The 24266-nt window shown below is 31.5% G+C and overlaps 2 protein-coding genes across 2 annotated transcripts in view; both read left to right on the top strand.

The window, feature by feature from the left end:
* LOC129221564 (zinc transporter ZIP9-like) overlaps nucleotides 1-11112 on the top strand; it is a 38249-nt gene extending 27137 nt beyond the window's left edge. Inside the window, 5 exon segments of the mRNA XM_054856061.1 lie at nucleotides 1149-1337; nucleotides 2021-2092; nucleotides 5684-5769; nucleotides 9173-9307; nucleotides 10653-11112. Coding sequence (XP_054712036.1) covers nucleotides 1149-1337; nucleotides 2021-2092; nucleotides 5684-5769; nucleotides 9173-9307; nucleotides 10653-10889 — 719 coding nt within the window. The 3' untranslated portion in view covers nucleotides 10890-11112.
* An 8594-nt stretch (nucleotides 11113-19706) lies between these two features.
* The window catches only part of LOC129221609 (protein phosphatase 1 regulatory subunit 21-like), a 69409-nt gene continuing 64849 nt past the window's right edge, over nucleotides 19707-24266 (top strand). Inside the window, exon 1 of the mRNA XM_054856130.1 lies at nucleotides 19707-19833. The gene's annotated coding sequence lies outside the window, so the exon portion shown is untranslated. The remainder of the gene's footprint in view (nucleotides 19834-24266) is intronic.

The following is a 24266-nucleotide window of genomic DNA, read 5'->3' as shown; positions in this document are numbered from 1 at the left end:
AAAAAAGAACCTTTTTTTTTAAATGGTTTTTGCATATAGGTTTGAGATGATGTTTTAACGAAAATTCTTTTTTAAATCATAGATTAAAGAACAATAAATTGATGATCAAATATATGCACCTAAATTTCAAAACTTGTGCAATTCCTTTTTTTTTTATACATATTTTTAATATAATATGCTCTTTAACTACAATAAACAAAAACTATAGTAGCTTGACAATTTTTAGAAACAAATTATTGGCATTCTCCTAAAGTAGTTTAGTAAAATTTAGTTTTATATCATGAAATGGCCACTATAATCAAGAGAAGAAAATTTTCACAAATCTGTAAAAGACTCAAAAATATATTGTTTTCCTTCAGTTCAAAAATTGTCATTTATTGCATTTAAGTCAATTATTGCACTATATTTTGAACACATTCATTTGCGCACATGCATAAATGTCAAAAAATTTGCTTACTATTATGGGGGGGGAACTCATGCGTACAAATTGAAATTTTTAATATAGAATTAAACTTCTATGTTTACTAAATTAGAATCAGCTGTATAAATGAGACACAAATATATTATACTGCCATGTGCAGATAAAGGGCAGTAACTGCAAGTTTTTAATTTTTTTGCATTTTTGTCATCTATTGTATGTTATCTTTATTGTACAAGCTCGCTTATTTGGTTTCGGCTGAAAAAAAGGCGCGAAAAAGACGTCTAATTCCAACATTTCCCTATTGTTAGTATTGAATCCAAAACGCATTTCTTCAAATATCTTGAAAACTCAATTCTGCAGATACTGCCGTTTACCTGCACACGGCAGTATACTTGAATGATCATCATTAAATAAATATTCGATATAAAACATAACTTTGACACATTTTATTCTGTTTTTGATATTTTCTCACAAAATAGTTTCCCTAAAAATGTAGTTTTGGACAGTTTTGGACAAGATAATAAAAACCATAGTTTTTACCGTAGTGTCCAAAACCTTGCCAACCCTGCTTGTGACATGTAACACTTTCAAGCCTAATTTCAGCTCTTATTTGTCAATAATGACAATCAAAGTGTTTGAAAAATCCTATTTTAAATAGCTTTTATTGTCCAAATTTAACATGTTTTAAACTGGTTTTCATTGTTTAAAGATTTAATTTAATCCCCAGGACAGCTTCAGACATTGACACACACCCATTCAAGTGATATCACAACCAAAGACATTCCAGTAACTGCTCATTCACATGATTCTTCAGAAGTTTTGGAGCCTCATTCTGTCATTGGTGTTGCTTTAGTTTTAGGTTTTGTTTTTATGCTTTTAATTGATCAAATAAGCTCACATGGACGAGTATCTCAAGGTTAGTTTTTTATTTTATATTATTATCACTTGCATTTAAATTTCAAAAGCTTAAATGGATAATGGACCCTATAATAAAATAGTATACCTTATTCCCTCCCCTCTTTTCTTTTTGGTTATTGTTTCACTTGGTTTTTTTTATATTTATTATTACTTGCTATTAGATAATTTGTCACATCGTTTGGAGGCATATGGGCAATAAATAAGACAACAAGACTATAAAAACAAAATAGAAATCGCAAAACTAAAAATTATTTAATATGTTCCTGATTTAAACTGTATGCCAATTATTTTTTTTATGTGACTTCTTAAAATTTGCTTTTTGAGGAAATGTTTTAGAACTTTGCAGAGGGAATGAAGTGCTTGTTTTTCCTCATAAAATCCCATGTTTTTGTCATTTCTCTTTCTGATGTAAAACATGGCAAATAAAACAAACCTCCTTCATTTTTTAAAAATTTTATTGCCTTGAAATGTGCTATTTTTACAGGAACAAATGCATAAAAATATATAATGAAAATACATTGTAAAACTGAACTTAATTTAAATGTGGCGAAAATTGTTCTTTTTTTTTTCGGCTAACCTTAGAGTACACAAATTATTATTATTTTATTTATTATTATTCTTTTTTTTTTTTTTTTTTTTCATTTCGGAAGTCGAATTGTGATTGATACTATTTCTTCACAGATCCTGAAAGTTCAATGAAACCAGACAGACAAAAAATCACAGCAACCATAGGGCTTGTTGTCCACGCTGCGGGTAAGTTATAGAATACATAACCCCTTTATGTCTTAAAATTTTTTAAATGCATTTTTTAAGTTTGGAATATTAAATAGAGTATTATATATATATTAGAGTGGTCCTTATATATTTATATGGGAAATTTTTTTTCCAGAATTCAACAAGTGACGCCCCCTAGTTTTGTGACACTATAATAAAAAGTAATCGTGCAAAATTTGAACTCGATCGGTCAAAAATAAAACGTGCCCCTGGGACGTTGAACTTTAACACTTTTGATAATTTTCACACAAATCTTCGAGGGTTTACTTCAGACCCCTTACATCGTTTCTCCTAGGTTTGCAAAATATTTTTACAGCGAGGTAGCACTAAAATTAATCTTTTTAATTACTTCATATCATCTAAAGATTTTACATTGAATGAGAATGAAATAGTTCTTTAGAAACTTAACCTTAATTGTACGCTTTTCTCAATATATCTCAATCGTGTGCATTTTTTTCCCGATAACCTTGGACTGTCTGTAAAATACTAAATTGCATTTGTGACTCATATTCGGTAAATTGATTGGGAAATTCTTCGATTAATTGTGCTCCTCTTTCAGTTGTATCATTCACAACTTTCAGCATTTTAACGATATCTCTTCCCTTTAAATAGCGTCCTTCATTTTGCCATGAATCAGGATCAGATAGAAAAACATCTTTTGGTGTTTGTAACTTATCAAACAGTTTTATTGACTTGTAATTGATTCTATAAAGAGGAAGAGCTTTACTAAGAAAGTATTCCAAATCATCCACTGTTATCTGAAATTTTTATGCAGTCATCAGTCACGTCTTCCTTTTCAGCAAGCATTGTTTTGGAGTAGTCGTTTCTTATCTTCAAAGTTAATTCCTTCATCCAATACGGACAAAGCTACTTGTTCATTCCCTAAATACCATAAGTGATTTATGAAAACTCCAGTCACTGCTTCTGCTGCAGGTTTGTCATCATTTGGTACACTGCTAGTTTTTTAGATACATTACTTTAAAGGGCCTAGATTCGGTTACTGCGAAAAACCATATCTTCAGGCAACATTATATGTAAAACAGCGTTGTTTACGGGCATTCTCTTCATGTAAGGTCAATTTAAATTGTTTCCTAAGTATATAAATATTCATACAATAAATTCCTTTTGCCATCCATCTGTCTCAGCCATAAGCTCCAGGTTGCCGAAAACATATCCCTGTAAGAGGTACGACTTCACCAAGAAATATTATTACAAGTTATGAGAATTCTCTGGAATATTTCTCAGTTCCGTTTTCTATGAACAATAATACGTTATCAACTTCGTCTTTTAGAATTTAAGTGGTATGTGTACTTGATTGAAATGTTATAAGTTCTGATTGATGGAGATCTTTCCACAAAATTTTGAAGCGCTTAAATAATGAAATATTGAGTCGAGAATTAAGAAAGGCAAGAACTTCTTTAAAGACACTCTGCAGTACGATTTCAAGTGCATGATGATGGCAATACAAATGTAATATATCACCGTTCAGCTTTTGCTCTAAAAAATTACATGCACAATTTATGCGTCCGATATTATAAGCCGTTGAATCAAACAATACAGCTTGAACGGTTAGCAATAAAGAGCAATCATCTAAGATATCATATACGACTGAAGAGATATCTCAGGAATTCTGAGTAGCTGTTCAACATTGGGACCTGAAGCTATCACGGTAAGCTTATCGGCGTTTTTTTTCCAGCTACATCTAGATGTAGCTTTGTATCCCAGTGAATAACAAAAAAATCTAAATTTAAATTCATGAAATCTGATGTTACCTCTCATTGATCATAAGGTCATTTGGAATTAAATTTGCTGCATCTACATAGGCTGTTAATACATGAACAGCATCTTTGTCCCTAACATGACATTTGTCTAACATTAATGAAATGCAAGCAGATATCAATAGTTGCCAAGCTTTTTTGCGTTGTGGTAGACCAGATATGGAAAAAAGGTTCAACAGGTTAGGATAGATACCCATTTCGATTTCTAAATGTTGTGAATTGCAAGAAGAATTTGATGATAATAAAGGACTATGTACTAAAAAGGAGGCAATTTAAAATATAGATTTTTACATTATTCCGATCTGTAATTTTTTAAAATTAATACTTTAGATATGGAAAAGAGAGTAAATTTTTAAGGTAGAGTTATCAAGGATTTTTCAAAATTTATATTTTAAGAATGCATAAACATTTAAGGATATTTATAGCTAAAGAACAGCAAATTAAAATATAATTGCCAGTACTTATATTTACAGCATTCAAACCTAGCGACTCTATTTACCACACCTATTAGAACACACCATACACAGAAAACTTTCTAAATCACCACCCCGAAAGCCTGGAGGAGGCAATTTGTTGTTGTCAAAGATCATTCCTTAATGGCCTAGGTCATTCATTAATGGCCTTTAAAGTCTCTTGTGTCCATCTTGGTGGAAAGAAATGTTCCCCTGCCGCTTGGTTTGAAACGAGCGCGAATAGCGGTATGCCTGTCCTAAGGCCATTGGTGTACATGTACCATCTGTAATATGTAAAATTTTGCAGAATGAAAGTGAGAGAATAGTTGGTCTGGAAGTAGCAACATCTATTGAGGTTCAAAATAACTTTAAATATGAAACGTAAGAATATTTTTACATAAAAATGAGAAAACCCGCAATTTTTTCTTCGAAACTCAAAAAAGGGGGCCCCAGGGGTACAGGTTAATATTCATGGATTGACTTAAAATTTTGCATGAATCATTTGTTTGTATAATGAAACAAATTGAGGGGTGTCGCGTAAAATATATACAACTTCAAAAATAAGGACCACCTTAATATATATAAATATATATATATATAATAAAAGTGAAAAATATTGAAAAGACCACACCAAGAGCCCATAGATGTGCAACCCAGCAAAACTAAAAAGCCAAGTAAATATAAAATTAAGCAATCAGAATTTCAAATATTAATTTTATATATATATATATATATATACATATATATAATATTGTAAAAGTTTCTTCATATTGTTAGTAATACCAATACATGCTGCCTATGTATTGAAAAAAATATTTTGTGAGAAATGAACTTCATGACTTGAAAAAATAAAATTTGCATTGTTGTCTGAAGCGTTTGAAGTGTTTTGTCCCATTATAAGTTTCGGCATTCAGATCACATTAGAGTGCTTTTCTACTTCATTAATTTTATAAATTTATTTATGTATAGCTAGTTGAATAAAGTTTCAATCTATACAATTACCACCCCTTTCTTATTCAATGTTAGTTAAAATGTTACAAATCTTGAGAACTAATATATCTTAACTGAAATAATTTCAAGTGGTACTCAAAAAGGGCTGAATATTACTAAATAGAGGGATCTAAATTTTTCAATTTGGTCCCATTCCTCCATTATATGAAAGTAGCTTGTATTCTTGTCAATATTTTTGATTTGTTGACATTCTACCGCAGCACGGAATTCATTTTGCTGTTCAAAAGTTTAGAAGATGGCATTTATTTCTGAATATGTTGAAGAATTCATGCTTAATATGTGCCATAATTATTGATGAAATGTTTTCTCACTTTTTTTTTTTTTCACAGCTGATGGAATTGCCTTAGGAGCTGCTGTGACTACTTCACATACTGATATTGAAATAATTGTTTTTACAGCAATTATGTTGCATAAAGTAAGCTGGTAATATTTGAAACACTTAAACACATAACTTATTGAAATATCTTGTTGAATACTCGCTCTCTTTGAATTTTTTAATTCAGAGTATTATAAATATTGAGAATAAATCTATTTGTCAATATAAATTCATAAATACAGCACTTGAAACGTTTTATACAGTAGATTTGAGCTTATGTAATTCCTTTGAATACAAAGTTGTTCATCAAATGACTTCCTCTTTTTTTTTTCATTTATTGTATTATTATTTTTTAATTATACACAATATGACCAAAAAATAAAAGTTTAGTGGTTTGTTCTTATTTCCTGAGTGTGTTGCATTTAATCACGCATTTAAATGATTAATATGTAAGTGCAAGACTTGAGTAAAACAAGAGTTTGACCTCTGTGTGATATATGTTTTGAAAATTATATTGTGAATAACAAATTTGAAACCAAAGAAATTACTTTCTTAATTTCTGTAAATCCATTTGTTGAAATTATTAAAATGTTTAAATTTGGAGTTGTGGCTATCTAATATTGTTTGATATTTCCTGCTCTTGTCTCTCAGATTTTTGAAGAGGATGAGTGAGCTACTACATTGCATAGAGCAAAAGCTATGGAAGCAACAATTCAAAAAATCTACAGTTATGTTGCTGTTAAAATCAGGAAATAAGACAATAGTTTAAACATAGTAAATCAAAGTATAACTTTTCGAAAAATAATTTAGGAAAATAGTGGCATCAATTTCAATTTCTTTTGTGATTTTATTATGCATAGCATTAATGTATAGCATCCCAAGATGGAGGCTCAATTGGTAAGAGCATCCTACTAATGGGTTGATCTTCCTATGAGCCAGAATATGTATTTTTGGAATTACTAATCTTCCTTAGCAGAATTTTGATCCAAATTTCCATGAATGTTTAATCTTAACTTATTGAGGGCAGGATTCTAAACCGCAGTTGTGATGCTTTGAAATCAGAAAAAAAAAAAAAAAGATTTTCATAAGGCGAATAGCACAGAGGTAAAGATTTTCAATCTTTTGACAGATTTTCATCTTTTTAAACGTTTTTTAAAATGGAATGAGACAGAACAAAATATATGACAATATGAGGCGAATAGCACAAGGGTAAAGGTTTTCAATCTTTTGACGGATTTTCATCTTTTTAAATGTTTTTTGAAATGGAATGAGACAGAACAAAATAAAATTTAAAACTAATAAATACCTGTGAATGAGCTTTATCTCAGAGTTCAGAGAGAAGTTGAGATAAACTAACTTTTTTATTTAATTTGTAATAACCTGATCATATTAAGAGAAAACTGCTACTCACAACCTAATGAAGAAAAGAGAATTGTTCTTCAGTAAAATGTTATAATTCGTTGTTTTATTTACTTAAAAACAAATTTTGAGTTACATCCCATTTTTATTTGAAATATTTCTGTCTTGAGAAAACTTATTCTTAGCTAGTTCTTACCAGGTTCATCAAAGATATAGTTTATAAAGATTTACAAAATGATGATAATTTTATCTTATAAGTGTTACAGACATTTAGGATAGAGATAGACTTCAAAGAATTTTATTATTCCCTGGAAGAAATTAGTCAAAAGACTGGAAAATTACTCAAATGCAGAGATTAATTTTAGCCTTTCTTAAAAGACTGTGTAGTTTTTTTAATATACTTATTAAAAAAACTGCATACACTGAATTTATATTTCAGATTTATGTGTTCACTAGCTGCATTGCTCGGCTTTGCACAGTCTACCTCGAAAATATAAGTTCTGTCAAGTGACGCATGTTCAACAATCAGGCTTCTATTACAGAAATAAAAAATATTGTGAATTTCCCATCAAAATAATCATTTTGAAATAAAGAAAATGGCAAAAAATTCCAAAAATCCCGAATAAATTAAGCACAACACCTAAATCCAAAAGAAAAAAGAAAGAAAATAAATCGCCAAATAATAATCAAAAAGTAAATTTTTCTCTCAAAACAAAAACAAAATTTTATTTAGTCACAGTCGAGAAAAAAAAAAAAAGTGGCAACCTTCTGAATTGTTTTCACCCTAACTTAAAATGAAATCACGCAAAAGATAAATTTTGGACATAAAATTTCTATTCCATTAGGCTTAATGATGCTTTTTGATTTTCTTTCCTGGTGATTTTACAGCCTTTTTCTTTTTTGCAATTCAAAGGAAATGAATGAACCTCATGGATACTTTTCGCTGGCTTTCGAATGGCACCAAAATCGAACTGGTGAAATAATTATTTCGGGTAGAAAAAGCCATTTAATGACATTTTTGGGTCTTAATATTTGAACGTTTTGGGACCTTTTTAGCGTTTGAAAACCCCCCTACGTTTTTTCTCGGGTGCCCAAGTACCTCCCTGCAAAATTTGGTCGCGATCTGACGTAAACTAGATTTGTATAGGGAACATACATATATATACACATATATATATTCTTTGTTTTATTTATATAAAGATTATTCAAGCATTTTAAGTATTTAATACTTTAAGATTTTTTAAAAGTTAACAGCTTAGCATTATGTTATAATTAATATTTGTATGCTAACTATAAAATGTATCAAATGGTCATCTTTTATTTTCCTTCAAAATAGATAGGACATAGAAATATTGATGCTTTCAAGAGCATGAAATAAAAATATTTTTTGTTTCCTGTAACACTGATTCCCAAAAATATACATTAATGCTTAGAATAAAAACATGCAATTCCAATATTTTTTCGCGTTTTTACTTCCTTTTCCAAAAAGGGAAATATTGTATTCGCAAAAAAATTTCACTCAAAAATCGGCCTTAATTTCCATTTTTCTCACCCCTGAATGAATGTTGAGTTTTTTTTTCAACCTGACCACAGGTAGATAAGTGCCTAAGAACGTATAGACCCCCGAAATATCCATTTTGACAATTCCCGAGTTAATTACAACAAGTTTTCTTGTGACGCCCATATATACGTATGTATGTATGTATGTATGTGCATATGTATGTCGCATAACTCGAGAATGGTATGTCCTAGAAAGTTGAAATTTGGTACGTAGACTCCTAGTGGGGTCTAGTTGTGGGGGAAATCATTGTTAATTTCGATGCAAACTCAAGTAGTGTTATAATTTGGCAGACACTTGGTTATATATCGCCAGTCTTTTGGTCGCCAATTTGGTGACAAATTTGACAATTTTTAAAACAAAAATTTTTTTTTTAAATCTGGTTTTAATTTGACTACTGTTGGTGATGTTTAGAGAGTTAACTATTGAATCACATTAAAATTGCCTATAATGGGGAAATAACATTAAGTTGGTGTAAAAAAAAGTCATGTGATGCACACATCAGCTCATTTTTTTCTGTTTTTGTTTCCATGCCTGCTATGTTCATGTTTCTAATGAAGCTCTCTTTTTCTTCCCAATATTTAGGCACCTGCTGCATTTGGACTTATAACATTTCTTATGCATGAAGGCCTAGACAGAGCTAGAATAAAAAAGCACCTTCTTATATTTGCTCTTGCAGCCCCAGTACTTGCAATCGTAACTTATTTTGGCATAAGCCAGGTACATAATACAATTATACATTAAATTTATCTTAAAAAGTATATATATATATATATATATATATATATATATATATATATATATATATATATATATATATATATATATATATATATATATATATATATATATATATATATATATTTAACTTGCAGTGATAGCATTTTTAATTTGTTGATTTGAAAGTTATGTATTTGTAAGGTGTTAAAATGTGTTTTGAGTCGCGTGAATATTTTATTTCCACTGCAGTTGATTTCAAGTACATTCGATTTAATAGTAACCCTCGTTCATTATCATGTGCAGATTGTGTTTACAATATCTAAGGCACCAGATTCTGAATTCGGTTTATTTCTTCATTCATATTATTGCTTTTTCGATCACCAGTTTCCTTTATAAATTTTCTATCAACTGGTTTATTCAAAAATTTGCCCCTCCCCTTAAATACTTTTTTTACTTGGTTCAGTTGGGAGTGGGGCGGGATACCATGAAACATGCCTGATTTATATGATGGGTACAGAACTATAGATTACTAGCAGTGTCAAATTTTAATTAGGCCGAGCAGTATCAGGTTTGGATGATAAGTTTTTAGCAGCTGAAATTTAAACATATACACTACAAAAAAAAAATTTGAAATTTGCCCTGAATAAATCTCATAATGTTCTTTCCAAGTAAATATTTGCCCTTGTCATCACAATAAAACGTTTGTAAAGAGCTACCAAATTAGACAGTTATTAGGAATGATGGTAGCTCAATAAAGCTTTCTTTGAAACAGTATATATTCTAGTTAAACCCATTAAGAAGTTTAATAAAAGCAAAAACAAAAAAAAAATGTATGTTAATAAATCTTTTAACTAAATGTGCTATGTTTCAAAAAGAGGGAGGATGGTTATTTGCTTTAAATGTGTTTGTCCTGTGCCAGCTAGGCTGGCAATTTGGGGTGTGCTGCTTCACTTTTCCAACTGTACTGTAATTTGGCGTGAAATCCAACTTTCATCATAGACCAATGCAGGCTTCTGAACAGAAGCTATAGCAATAAAAATACTGTTGCTCAAGTTTTGTTCCTGTGCACTATGTACAAAGTGGAACATGGAAAAAACTTTTAATGCTTGGGCAATTTCTGAATGATGAAATTTTTATTTTTGTTACTCTTTGTTTGTAAACTAGAAATGAACAAATAAAAAATTATATTTTGATATGATGCATAAGCATATTTTTCTGAATATTTAAACATTTTGTGAAGCTTTAAATAAATTATTTCCTAACTAAAAAGACCGGCAATACAATTATCATTTGTAATGCTGTCATTAAGTTTATTCTTTATTATGTTTTAATTTTTTTATTTCAGTCAACCAAAGAAAGATTGTCTTCTCTAAATGCTACAGGAATAGCTATGCTATTCAGTGCTGGAACATTCCTTTATGTTGCCACTGTACATGTGCTTCCAGAAATTACTGTGCAATCACACAGACATTCATTAAATGGAGATACTTCTGAGTCCAAAGGATTCAGAAAGATAGAACTTCTAGCTCTTGTTGTAGGTGCACTTCTCCCTCTACTATTATCAGTTGGTCATCACCATTAACTAAAAGTAAAAACTATGTTTTCAAGTGAAATACCTGACAATGAATGATTCTCTCCTGGTGTGATATATAGAACAAAAATGCATTTATCACTGTATAGATTATTTATATCTTGTCATATAAATGCTGAATTGTGAGTTTCACTGTCAACCTGTGTAAACAAGATATCCATTATTGAAAGTATATGTAACATGCATGTTTACATTTTAAAAATAAAGTACTTGATATTTATAGTTGGCTCATTCTTTCATATGTTCCTGTTATGTATCACAAAAATTCAACAATTAGTCCTTTTTATTTGAAATTATACAAAAATAAAATTAAACATTTTCAATCTGCAGTATGTGAACAGATTCAAGAACGGTTTTCACAAAAGAGTACATCTAGTAGTTTAATTAGGGTGCTTGCTATTAAATTTAGGTTAAAAAAATAATAAAAAGGCTTACTGCCTTTTTTTTAATAGAAACCATTTACACAAAATAAAACTTTGTGGAATACTATTATATAAGTTGTGGATGTAAAAATAGTTAACTAATGATGAAAATGAATCATTTATGTGGGGAATAAATGAATTTGTTTTCAGAATATTCGAGCAGAAAAAACACTAGGAACATCCCTGGTTGAACAAACACTGGGAAGTCAGTTCAAAGTCTTACTGAACGGTTCAGATCAAAATTTTCCTGGGAGGACTAAAGATATATACTCTATTATGAAAAAACAATGCGACAACGTCCATGAACATATAATACAGTTTTTAAAAGTTATGGGACAAGTGCAGATCCAGAACAGGGGTCATGTTGCTACTACCCCCCCCCCCCCCTCTCCCCTCCTCACTACGCAGCCCAATGTAGCCTAAAGCTGGGTTATGGAGACTTTGCCCCAGGCTCTGTGGGCCAAAAAAAGGCATTTTGAACCCCCTCCGAAAACCAAAAGTTGGATCTGCCCTTGAGGGAAGCCTTCTTCCCAATCCCCTAAATCATAGACCTTGACTGGGAGATATTATGTACTTGTTTGTTTTTTTTTTTTTTTTGGTATAGGGTAAGTGCTCCACTAGTCAGCCACAAGGACATAAAACTGCTTATAAATATATGCATAACTAAAAATCGGATATGACGCATTCCCACATTCATTTACCTGTCCCCAATTATCATCCAATAACAGTAAACTTGCAGGTATATTTTCTTAAGTAGTAACAAGTCATTTTATTTTAAATGATGTTCCCGTCATCCTAGTTTGCGATTCTGCTTATCTTTTTGTTAAGAAGACACATCTTTGAATGTTAAGCACCCTTTTTTTATTCATTATCCTGCAAATTTAATTTTACTTTTGTTTTAATGGATTGTATAACATAATGTTTAAATGAAAAAACAAACTCCACCTTCAATTCAATTGTTTTTAAAGAGGTGGCCGACCAACTGGGTATGGAATTCTATTGCACTTCCGGTAGTCGGCCATGGCAGTTCGACCACTGGTTTTACGCTGTTTGGTTGATCTACCCAGGACTCGGCCACGTTCTTAATATAGCTTTTTTAAACTTTAGTAAATAGTAATTAAAATAATGTTTATTTTAATTTAGAATTCTCGAAAACAGGTTTTGTACATTCAGTCCATTGTTGCCTTTAGAATAAAAGTTCTGATACTCAGCATGTCATTAACAAAAGGTGATTTATCGTGTTTCTTTACAAACCATCTTACGTTGATGAAATTCATAAAACAAATGATTTGATTTCAATTGGTATTCATTCAGCAAATTATAAACATTCTAATTGTAAGGAATTAAGATGTGATACTTCAATAGTTACCTTAGCTCCAGTTATTTGAATGAGTTAAACATGTGGTTATTCTTTCTATTGCTCATTATGCTTAACTATTTGCTTCCCCAAAGGTTCAAGAACCTTTTCTTTGATTAAGGCTAATTATTTCAAATGTTGATACTGCTTCTTATTACTGCTTCTATAACCAAATATTTCGTTCCTTGGACTTTCTTCTCCATTAAATCAAAATTTATTTCTTGTTTAAAATAATGCTGACTTTGCTTCAAAATTGCATTGCGTAGCTGAAAATTACATTTTGGTTCATTCATCGTTTACTAATATTCTTGTTGAATGTTGTAAGATTATCTTCATGATAACCCCATTTTTCAATTTCAAATTACCTACATAAAGACCCGTTATTTGGACATTTGGGGGAGGGGGGGGGGCAATTGTCTTCTCTGTATTTTTTAAACATAATGTATTTATGCAATTTTGTTTGTGTTTTGACACTTTTTTCCTATAAAATGCATTCAATTCAAAACCTTGCCTCCCCCCCCCCCAAAAAAAAAAAACTTTGAAAATACAGATTTGTAGCTGATAGGGATAGCTGAAAACTAGTAATTAAGCATAACTCCAGATAGTTTCACATGCAAAATTTAACTCTACTGTTCAAAACTTTATTTTTAACAATTAACTTATTACTAGAATGTATGAAATCCTAGATGAAAAGAAATAAATACTTTTTTTTGAGGTAATTTAGGATCCAGGTGATGTTGGCAGGCACATTAGCCACTTTCACAACATTAATCAGAGGGCTGACAGTGTTATTTAATATTCACATGTGAACACAGAATTGAATGTCATTGTTTGTTTTAATTTTTATTTTATCTGATATACCCTCATGCCCCCCCCCCTTGATATTTTTCTGTGAACACTTAGACCCCCTCCCTGCCTCTCCCCTAGGTTGAGAACTGCTCATGTAGAAGATAAATAATAAAAAATGTATTGCATGTGATGCATATTCAAACTGGTTGCAGTTTGGATGATAATATAAAGAAAAATGTTGCAAAGACATCAAGAATCCAGAATTCTTTAGTTATAACTGTAATAATTAATTTTGTAAGTACACTGCTGTGCTGTAAGTTTTGCATTCAATTTTGCTTAAATTTATTCACTCACACCCCATAAGAGCAAGAGAAAAAAAAACTGCCAAATACTGGGCTCATACACTGCCGAGCACTGGATATCTGCGGCCGATTACTGGAGCATTTTCTCGTATTAACAATAGCTTGGTTTTTAAAATAAAAGTGTTTTTATTCCAGGAACAAGTTAGTGAATCATTATCAGAAAGGTATGGCCTAAAGTTTTACAATGTTTTTGTTGATGTATTGATTGCTGAAATTTATAGGTTAACAAAAATCAACCACTGATCTCTTAAATGGCTGACTACTGATGCTTTTACACAATCTATATTCCTAGAAACAAAAAGAAATCAATATTCTGGTTTACAAATGTTTTTAAGGTTGGCTTATTGATATATATATACACTGGTTATCATAAATTAAGGAAACATCATAAAAACAGCGGTAACTCTCTCAAAAATAAGCCAAACCATATAAAATTTGAATGTGTTGCCAAATAAGAATTGCCCAATAACAGTGCAATATGCAAATTAGTGGCACTGAAATCGGAGTGCTTCATTCTGTTAGGAGAATAAAAAGCCCATGTTTGAGAGCAAGCCTATAAATTTCGCTGTCATATTGCCAGAAGAAATCCGAGATAGCCGTTTTGTAAGAAAGACTTCCAGGCATCACTTGCCTGCAGAACTACGATGGAGAGCCATTGGGAGACTAGAGGCAGGTCAAAGTCAAACAGAAGTTGCCATTTGGCTAGATGTGAGTCCTTTTGTGGTTCATAGACTTTAGAGTCAATTTCAAGTGACAGATTCGGCATCCAGGAGTTTCAGCCAACGACTAGGACGAGAACCCATGACTGATTTTTGAGGTTATGTGCACGCAGGAATAGAGCTGCTACTCCGACTCATCTCAAATCTTCCCCTGCTTCAGCCACCAAAATATTGGTGTCAACGTCAACTGTATGTAGAAGGCTTCACAAAGGTAGTCTGTATGCGAGACGACCAGCCATTTGTGTGCCACTCACATCTTGCCATAGAAGGGAGCGTTTACAGTGGGCATGACAACATTTCCACTGGACACCTGATTAATGGAGGGCTTTTCTCTTTACGGATGAGTCTAGATTTAGTCTAGAAAGCGATAGTAGTAGCATTATTTGATATGGAGATAACCTGGAATAGGAAATCATCTGTCAAACATCTGCGAAAGAGATGGATACAAGAGAGGCAGTGTCTGTGTACTTTTTCTATAGCAAACTGACACTTTCGAATTGTTCATTTTAAGGATGTGTTAATTTTTATACTGTCATAATTGTCTGTTAATTTCTTTGTATGTTATTTTATATTTTACTATGTGTTGCATATTGCGGATAAGTTTCATAAAATTCTGCATGTAACTTTTTGAGTAATTGTCATTTTTGTGGTTTTTCCTTAATTTATGATAACCAGTGTATTTCCTAATTCTACAGTTTTTGCAAAAAAAAAAAAAAAGAAAAGGTTAACCTAACACAGGAAAGTACAGTAAGTGTAGTTAAAAAATAACACTAATTAATCTACCGATTTTCTTTACTATCACTTTAGCAAAGAATTGTCAAGGACATTTTTTGCAAGCGTGTCTCTTCTATTGAAACTCAGAAATGAGTGTCAAAAAGTTAATTAAGCATTTTTCATGCTTTTTAATCTATATTAAAATTCATCAAAATCGCTTGGTACATCCCTCAAATTTACAATTTTTTTTTTTTTTTTTTTAATCTCTGCTTCTTTTTGAAACATGAACAGTGTGGGTACATTTTCCACGTCACACTTTGCTATTTATACAAGCAAAACAAAAGTGAATTAATTGTTTTGAATATAAACTTGAGGGTTTCAAGCTGGCCTCCATACTATTTTTCCCTGTTTTTGTACTTCATTTCTTTAATCACTTTGGTTGGGCAGCAGAATTTTTTCTAGCACTCTATAACACAGATTACGATAGTCTGCAAAATGAACCAACCTTAGATTAATTGTAAAATCTAAATGAGCACCAATAAATGCTTAAAAATCTGATACTGAACTTAAAAACTACAAGTAGTTCTACCTGCGAATTTTAACCCAGAAAATGTGAGACAATTATTCATCCACTGAAAATTAAGTTTTTTCCTCTTTAAATACTTTAGGTTTTTTTTTTTTTTTTTTTTTTTTTCGCATCTAACTAAGAAATAGTCTGCAGACTTTCTTGATACTCAGTGATGTATGTCGCAGCATCACACTGTTTCTGCTACCAGGTATGAAATATATATTTTAATTGAATGGATTCCTACTTGTACTCAGTTTAAGAACGTTGTAATACATTGGTGTTTTTAATGAATTTGTTTGTACATTTCATTTAATGAAAATCTGAGCAGATTGAAACAAGAGCAAAAGAAAGTATAAAGCATATTCCACTGTTTTATGGTTTTTCAATTTCTATTGAAAGTTATACAGTAGAAGACCGTTATAACGCACACCTTGGGACCAGAGCTTTTGCATTATACAGGTTTTTGCGTTATATAGATCATTTCACAAATTTTGAAACTAATATTCAAAATATATCTATATAGTACTTCAGAATGAGTTTTATCTGCAATGAGTATTAAAGCTCAATATTACAATTAGTTATTCACAAATAACTATGCTTCACAATCAAAAGAAAGTGCATTATCCTGCACTTCTGCTAGCTTCATGGTTTGCATAACAGCTGCATTTTCAAGAGCCATCTGGTATTTTCTATTTACTGTAAGTACTAATTTTCCTTTAAAAGCTTTGAATTAAGATGGAAAGATGAAAAACTGTTTCAAAATTTAATTTGCCTTACAATTTTTATGCTTGCAAAGCAAAACAGAGGGAGATTTTTTAAACTTCAAAACCTATTGTTTACTTCTGGAAAGTTGTGCGCTTTATAGAGAATTGCGTTATATAGGTCGGCGTTATAACGATCTTCTACTGTATTATCAAAGAAGTTTTTTAATGAACAAGTTATGTGATCTCTGAAAAAAAATTTATAATAAATTTTAAAGTTGTTTTCTAAGAGCAATTTTCAAAAGAAAATCATTTTTTATTTTAAATATCTTCCGGTGATAAGCATGGTAGTATGGATGAGGATCAAAAAACTGTATAACTTTTGTTTTTGTAGTTGTTTTAGTTCATGCAATAGTTGCCATATTTTAAACACTAGTAATAAAATGCTACAAATAGCCTCAAAATAAAGTTTAGTTGTGTGTGTTATTGAAGAATTATCACTTGATGAGAATTTAAGTAAATATATCTTCCAAGCAGCAAACATTAAACAAAAATCATGAAGTTATGGGTATTATTATTTATTTATTGTTTCACAATAAAAAAGTTTATGAACTCTTTGCATAAAGGTTTTAAGTAAATATAATTATCTTAATTATGAAATGCACAGGGGATCAAAAAAAGGAGATAGGTTCAATTTTCAGAACCCATGGCTCTCATCAGATAGTATAGTTTTCTGGTACTATACATGTAATAGTGAAAAAAAAATCAAAATAAAGAATAATCAAAAGAGCACAGTAAAACATGTTATTTGACACATAAATACTATTTGCCCTCATCTCCCCATTATCGAAATATTCAATCTCTTACTGAAGTTTTAAGAAAAGTTGAAAGACATCTTTCATACGCTTTGCAGGTGGCAGCGAAGTCACGTGGCACCTCCTATTTTTCACCAAGACTTTAAATTTGATTTTTCTGAAAATTTCAGCAGACATTAACCATTTATCTCAATTATGGGGAGAGGCAGTAATTTATAAGTCAAAAAAATGTTTCATTCTAGCAATAGCTACCTATTTAATATTTTTTCATTTTTACACAATTTGTGTGGTTCCCTGGTAACCTTGCTTGTTAAATAATAATCATTTTTGGCACCCAGAATAGAAATCGACCCGATTGCCATTAACTATAATAATAACAATTGTTGTGCAATATAGGAGCAATAGCGCTTCAGGAAAAACTTGATTTGCTAAATATTATTAATTCATAATTTAGAAGCTTCAGGATATCTAGAAACATTCTTGAACGCAGAATCATCATTTCATATTCCGAATGTAAATTTCCCCTCAAAAATAAAGTAAATGAAGAAAAGGAAAAGCATAACTTTTAAGTGAATGATTTTCAGAAGAAGAAATATATCAGTGGTGGGGATTCTTTTCTGTTAACTTCCAGGAAAAATAAAGAAACGGACACCCAATATTAAAATTTTACTGTAACAATTTTCCAGTGTTTTTGAATTTGATCAGTTTTACACCTAACAATATAAATTTCTAGTTCAACTGTCCTTTTTTTTCTTCATCATAATTGTTCAAGTTACTTTCTCAATTTTCCAGGAGTTCAGAAAGCTGTGGTGCAACCACAGGGCCCGTACCCACCCCAGAATGCTGGTTGAAAGGAAAATGAAATTATTTTAAAGAGAAAAAAAAACGTTGAAAAAAATTGAATTTTTATTTCATAAGATGTCTTAAATCGTAAGAAAATTTTCTAATGCTCAGCAAATTACGAGCATTCCCCTTTCCTCCCCTCTCTTTTCTTTCCCTTCTTTTTTCTCTTTTCTAGTTCAGCTGAAAATATGAAAGCATTTAAAATAATATGTCCTTGAATCCCCCCTCCCCATCCAAAATCATTAGAGCTTCTAAAATTTTGTTTCCATTGCCTGAATTTCGAAATAAATTCTGGAAGAGAGCCCTTGAAGAACCCGCCCTCTAACACCATCAAAGATTGTCTGAAATTGCATACTTGGAGTTCCAATTTCAAAAAACTTCGGTACCCCTTATCTTTACAAATATGTTCAACTATCACGTTTTTAAGACCGTGAATTCTAAAATATATGGAGAGGGGCTCTCGAACTCTGTAATATTACTAAAGAACGACAAAAATTGCCTTTTGTTAAAACTCAAATTTCAAAAAATTAAAGAGAATCTTTCCCCTAAAAAAACCTAAAAGAATATATAATGAACTGTGTCCCCCCATCTCTATTGGGACCCCCGTCATTCATATAAGAAGAAGGGGTACCCCTGGCATCGTCGAAGGTTAGTGCACAGTAGCGTTTTGGTACCTGGGTTTCAAAACATTGGGAGGAGAAGGTAAATCAAATGTCAATGCGCCATTGCTTCCCCTAATGTCAGCAAATCTGGTACATAATCATGTTTTAAGGACATCAATTTCTAAAATTTCCAGCACCTAAAACATTACCAAACATCATTTAAAACTGCGTTTTTTGAACTGCAATTTCAATTTTTTTTTTCAAAATTTCAACGAACCCCCCAATTTGCATGAAATTATATTCGAGTAGCAATCTATAAGTTTTATCAGCACTCTATAATCTCTCCCTCTCTATGCATGTTCGAAAAAAATGCTGGGAAAGCAAACCCAAAGAATTGGACTTTTTTTTGTGTCGCTCCTTCCACCCCCCCCCCCAAAAAAAAAAAAAAAAAAAACTATTATCTGGTTGCGCTACTGTCAGAAAGAGTAGCATTTGAAACTTGTTTCTGAATAAAAACGGCTTCAAATGGGCAATAAAAAAACATTTGTCAGAAAAACACTGAGCTTTCTCAGATTTTTTAAAACAATATTTCTCGAAAGTTTCAAAAACATCAATTAAAAATCAAAAATTAAAAGTAATAATCATCCGAATCAAGTAATAATCATCCGACAAAAACGGTAATTTTACAGTAGACGGAACTTTCGGTTTCTCCTAGCTGAAGCAGACGAAAATTTATAAGGTTGTCAGTTAACATAAAAATCGGTTACAATATCGTTTTACTAATAAATTTAAATAATTCCTCCATCCTTTACTTTTAAAACTAAACAAAAATTAACATTTTCATTTACAATCCCTGAAGAGAGATTAAAACTTTATCGATAAAATACATTTATTTATCGATTCATGTCATCCATCCCTTTAAACGCCCATCCGCATTTGTGGCGGTTGTACGAAAGGGAAAATCGTCGGCACTTGTTTACATTATTTTACCGGGGAAAATACTCCAAAAAGCATCAAAATGAAATTCGTAAAGAAATAAAAGAGCAAGTAATATTCAATTAATAACATTTCAGCTGCATCGATTTGTTTGCATTATAATGATTTGTCAAAACGCAACAGTAATTATTGTGTATGAAAACATGTGAAAATTAGTCTTTAATTTTCTCTTATTTTTCAAGTTTTTGTAAGGAATTCGTCAATTCCAAACTTAATCATTTTCATTTCAGTATAAATTTGGCTACAGTGCGAATTTTCTTTTGAGAAAAACAATTGAGGAAAATTCTATTTGTCATTAACCAGTACTCCAAATTGTTTCTATAATTGCTTAATTTCTCCCTTTTGAACATAGCAGAGCAGAAAAATAGTATTTTATTTGCATATTCTGACCTAAATCATAAATAAACTTGCAAATGTTTATCTAGAACATATTTTTCACACACACTGATTCACCAAGTGCATACAAGCATAATATTCTTTAACTAGAATGGATAAACATGCTAGGTTTTTTTCCAATAGTAGAATACCTTTATAACGCCGTCCTATATAACTCAATTCTCTACAAACCGCACAACTTTTCAGAAGTAAACAATAGGTTTTAAAGTTTAAAAATACCTCTGTTTTTCTTTGCAAACATAAAAATTGTTAGGCAAATTGAATTTTTAAACAGTTTTTCATGTTTCCATCTTAATTCAAAGCCTTTAAATGAAAATTAGTACTCACAGTAAACATAAAATACCAGATGGCTCTTGAAAATGCAGCTGTTATGCAAACCGTGCAGCTAGCAGAAGTGCAGGATAAATTCACTTTCTTTTGATTGTGAAACATATTTATAATTTATGAATGACTAATATGGTAATATTAGAATATTAGTGCTTTAATACTCATTGCAGATAAAACTCATTCTGAAGTGCTAATTTATAGATATATTCTGCATTTTAGATTCAAAAATTTTGAAATGATCTATATAATGCAAAAATCTCGCAAAAGCTCTGGTCCCAAGGTGTGCATTATAATGGTCTTCTACTAGTATGTTTTTAGCAAACTTTAAATAAGTTAGATTTGTTTCTTAGCTGCTGAATATCATAAATTGTTGTATTTATTTTTAAGAACGAGAGTATTAAGCTAAAATTTTTATTAATATGCCTAGAAATTATTTTCTGAAAATGTTAAAATTAAGCTCTTTATTCATGTAAATGTAATAACTTGATATTACCTAAATCTAAATCTCATTTTTTTAGTCAAAGATCATCATCCTAATATTTGACGTTTATAACAACAACTAGCAAATAACGGTGAGGAATCTGAGGAGGCTTTTGTTCCTACGTTTATTTCTTCTGGGAAAGTTAATAAGGGTTAATTAGGTACACTAGATATGGGAATGGGGATATTACTACTGCTATCAAAAAAAAAAAAAAAGTTCTTGTATTTTTAACAGAAATCACCAAGGTATAAAGCAGGTACTATTCTGTTAAAAGTGCATCATGTGGAGCATTTGGGGGGGGGGTAATTTAGTTGTCTTTTTGCAAGCTATAAATTTTAAAGTTGGCAACATTCAGCGACTTTAATTTCGAAATGCTTTAGTTGCCATATCTCCAATCGCTTTAAGTATTTTTTCTCTTGTCTTCAAGGTAGTAAGTAAACAAAACACGAAAACAAGTGTACAAAGTACCTTTAATGGAAAAATAACCATGAGCAGTGACAGGACCAGAAATATTTTCTGTGAGGGGTTTTCCAAATTGAAAATTTTTCATTTATTTCTCATTCTTTTATAATGTATGTCCAATATATTTAATCAAACAGTTTCTATGGCTTAGTATTTATTGATTCACATAGAGCAGTGATTCCCAACCTGGGGGCGATCGCCCCCAAAGGGGTGATCGAACTCTTCTAAGGGGCGATAGGGGGGTGACCAGTATTCGGATACATGGTAATGGGAAATTCTTGACCTTTCAAAAACTATATGTATTAAAACAAATCGGGACACAATGCAGAAATATCTTTCAGAAAACTTATGTTGTGTAATACTGAACCAAGCATATGGCACGTCAAATCAAAATAAGTCGTTCCCAGAAAATAAGGCATGTATGATTTACAGCTCAATCAAATCTGTTCGGATAGAAAAAATCCAAAAAGCGAAAAATAATATCTTTTATTTTATTGCCGTTTTCAAGAGGAAGAAAAAAGGTCTTGTAAGAACTGTCTGACCGTTGGCACCAGCATATATTTAACGCCTGAAAAGTGGATCGATATGTGTAGGAATGGATTTTTGCATTTACTTATAAGTTGTCATTCAGAATCTTGCAATCAGCGCATAAACCTCCTTACGTAGTTTCTATTGCTTGATTTAATTTAGTGAATTTCTGTTTAACTGTGCATATTTCGTAGTGTAGAAGTTCGATATGAATTCGAAAAAGAAGTGCCGGCAGTATTCAGCAGAGTATTTAAAATTTGGTTTTGTCACGTCATGGCAAAATGTGCTGTTTCCGCATTGTCTTTTATGCGATAAAACATTTTCTAGCAATGAAGCTATGAAGCCCTCGCGAATGAAAGAGCATTTGTCAAGGTGACAAAGTAAATAAACCTTTTAGTTATTTTCAAGACCTGAAAAAAAAAGTGGATAAATGGCCAAAAGGTGGGTGAAATACTTAGAAGACAAGCAACAGATCTTGACAAAGGGCTTCTTGCTTCTTACAAAGTGTCTCTTTTGATAGCAAAATGTGGTAAGCCTCATACGATTGGCGAATCTCTTATTCTACCGGCTGCCAAAAAAATAGTTGAAATTTTGCTGGGTGAGGGCTCTAGTAAAAAGATAAGTCAATCTCCCCCTGAGTAACAACACAGTTTCCAGGAGAATAGATGGAATGGCTGCAGACGTTGAGTGCAAACTCATAAATGTTTTGAAACAAAGTAAATTTGCACTACAGATTGATGAATCTACTGTGACAGATAACAGAACTATTTTATTAGCTTACCTGAGATTTATTAATGAGCTGAAAGAGATAACTGAGGAAATGTTGCTCGCCAGAACTTTGATTACTGATACAATGGGATCGTCGATTTTTAAAGTGGTGAAGGATTATTTTGAAGAAAAAGAAATTCCATTGACAAATGTAAGTGCCCCTCCCTTGGCGGGTCATCAAATTGAGTTTCTTGCACACCTTAAAAAAGAAGTGCCAGAAGTGATTACCATCCATTGTGTCATTCATCGTCAACACTTGGCTGCAAAAAAATTGAGTGGTGTTTTACATGAAGTCTTACAATTAGTCATTACTGGTATTAACAGGATCAAAGCTAATTCTCTCAATCATCGCCTGTTTCGAGAGCTTTGCCATGAAAATGATGAAAAGTTCGAACGCTTGCTTTTACATACGTCTGTGAGATGGCTTTCCTAAGGAAACTGTTTCCGCTGTTTCTTTGAATTATTCGACTCTGTAGCTGAGTTTCTCGACTTGCATGATCTTGCTTTAAGTGAGAATTTGAAACAGCGCAAATTGGAACTTGCGTATCTTACAAATATTTTTGAAAAAATGAACGAAGTCAGCATTAAGCTTCAAGAAAACAAGATGAACCTCATCAAGGCCAAAAGCATAATTTCAGCATTCATTGCCAAATTGGCAATTCAGGCAAATATTGGCTGTAAAGAATTTATCCTGTTTCCGACTCTAAAAAAAACTTTAATCGCGGATGATGAACTTCCTGAAGAAAAAATTTTAATTTTTATTGATCACCTTGATCAGTTAAAAAAGAACACGTAATCAAGGTTTGCAGATTTGATTAACTTACAAATTCCTGACTGGATTTCAGACCCATTTAATTTTGAAGATTTGAATGAACTGGGAAACTCTTTGCAGACAGAGTTTATGGAATTGAAATTTGATTGTGAATCAAAAATTACTTTCAAGCAACACGGTTACGAACTCGCCTGGGTGAAGCTTATGGGTAAGTACCCAAAACTTTGGAAAAAAGTTGAACAGCTCCTCATCTCATTCCCCTAAACATATTTAGTTGAAAGAGGATTTAGCTCTGTAGTGCAGCTTCACACGAAGCAAAGACATCGATAGAACATCTGCCTCAAAGGGGACCTCAGATTAAATCTCACAAATATAAAGCCAGACATCAAAGCTTTAACGGAGTTCCTTCAAGCACAAGGCAGCCATTAAAAAGGTTAAAAAAAATCTTAACAGTTAAAATTTTCAATTTTTTCTGGATTTCAATTTAAAAAAAAAGCATGTTAGTGAAAAATGTAGTATTCTTATTTTTGCTAAGTATGTAAATGACGTTGGTTTATTAAAGCACTTCAAATTACGTTTTTTCTTTTTTTTGGGGGGAGGAGGGAGGGGAAGGGGTTAAGAATTAAAAAAATGCAGTTTTAAAGCTAATTATTGCTTTATCATGCACTTTTTGAAGCTTTAAACTAAAATTAGGCGTTCAGTAACATTAATCTTCACTAAAATCAGGCGTTCAGTAACATTAATCT

This window comes from Uloborus diversus, chromosome 4 (assembly GCF_026930045.1).
Source record: "Uloborus diversus isolate 005 chromosome 4, Udiv.v.3.1, whole genome shotgun sequence".
In the NCBI taxonomy this organism is placed as follows: Eukaryota; Metazoa; Arthropoda; class Arachnida; order Araneae; family Uloboridae; genus Uloborus; species Uloborus diversus.
The sequence above is the reverse complement of the archived record's forward strand: the minus strand, read 5'-3'. Positions and strand labels throughout refer to the sequence as shown.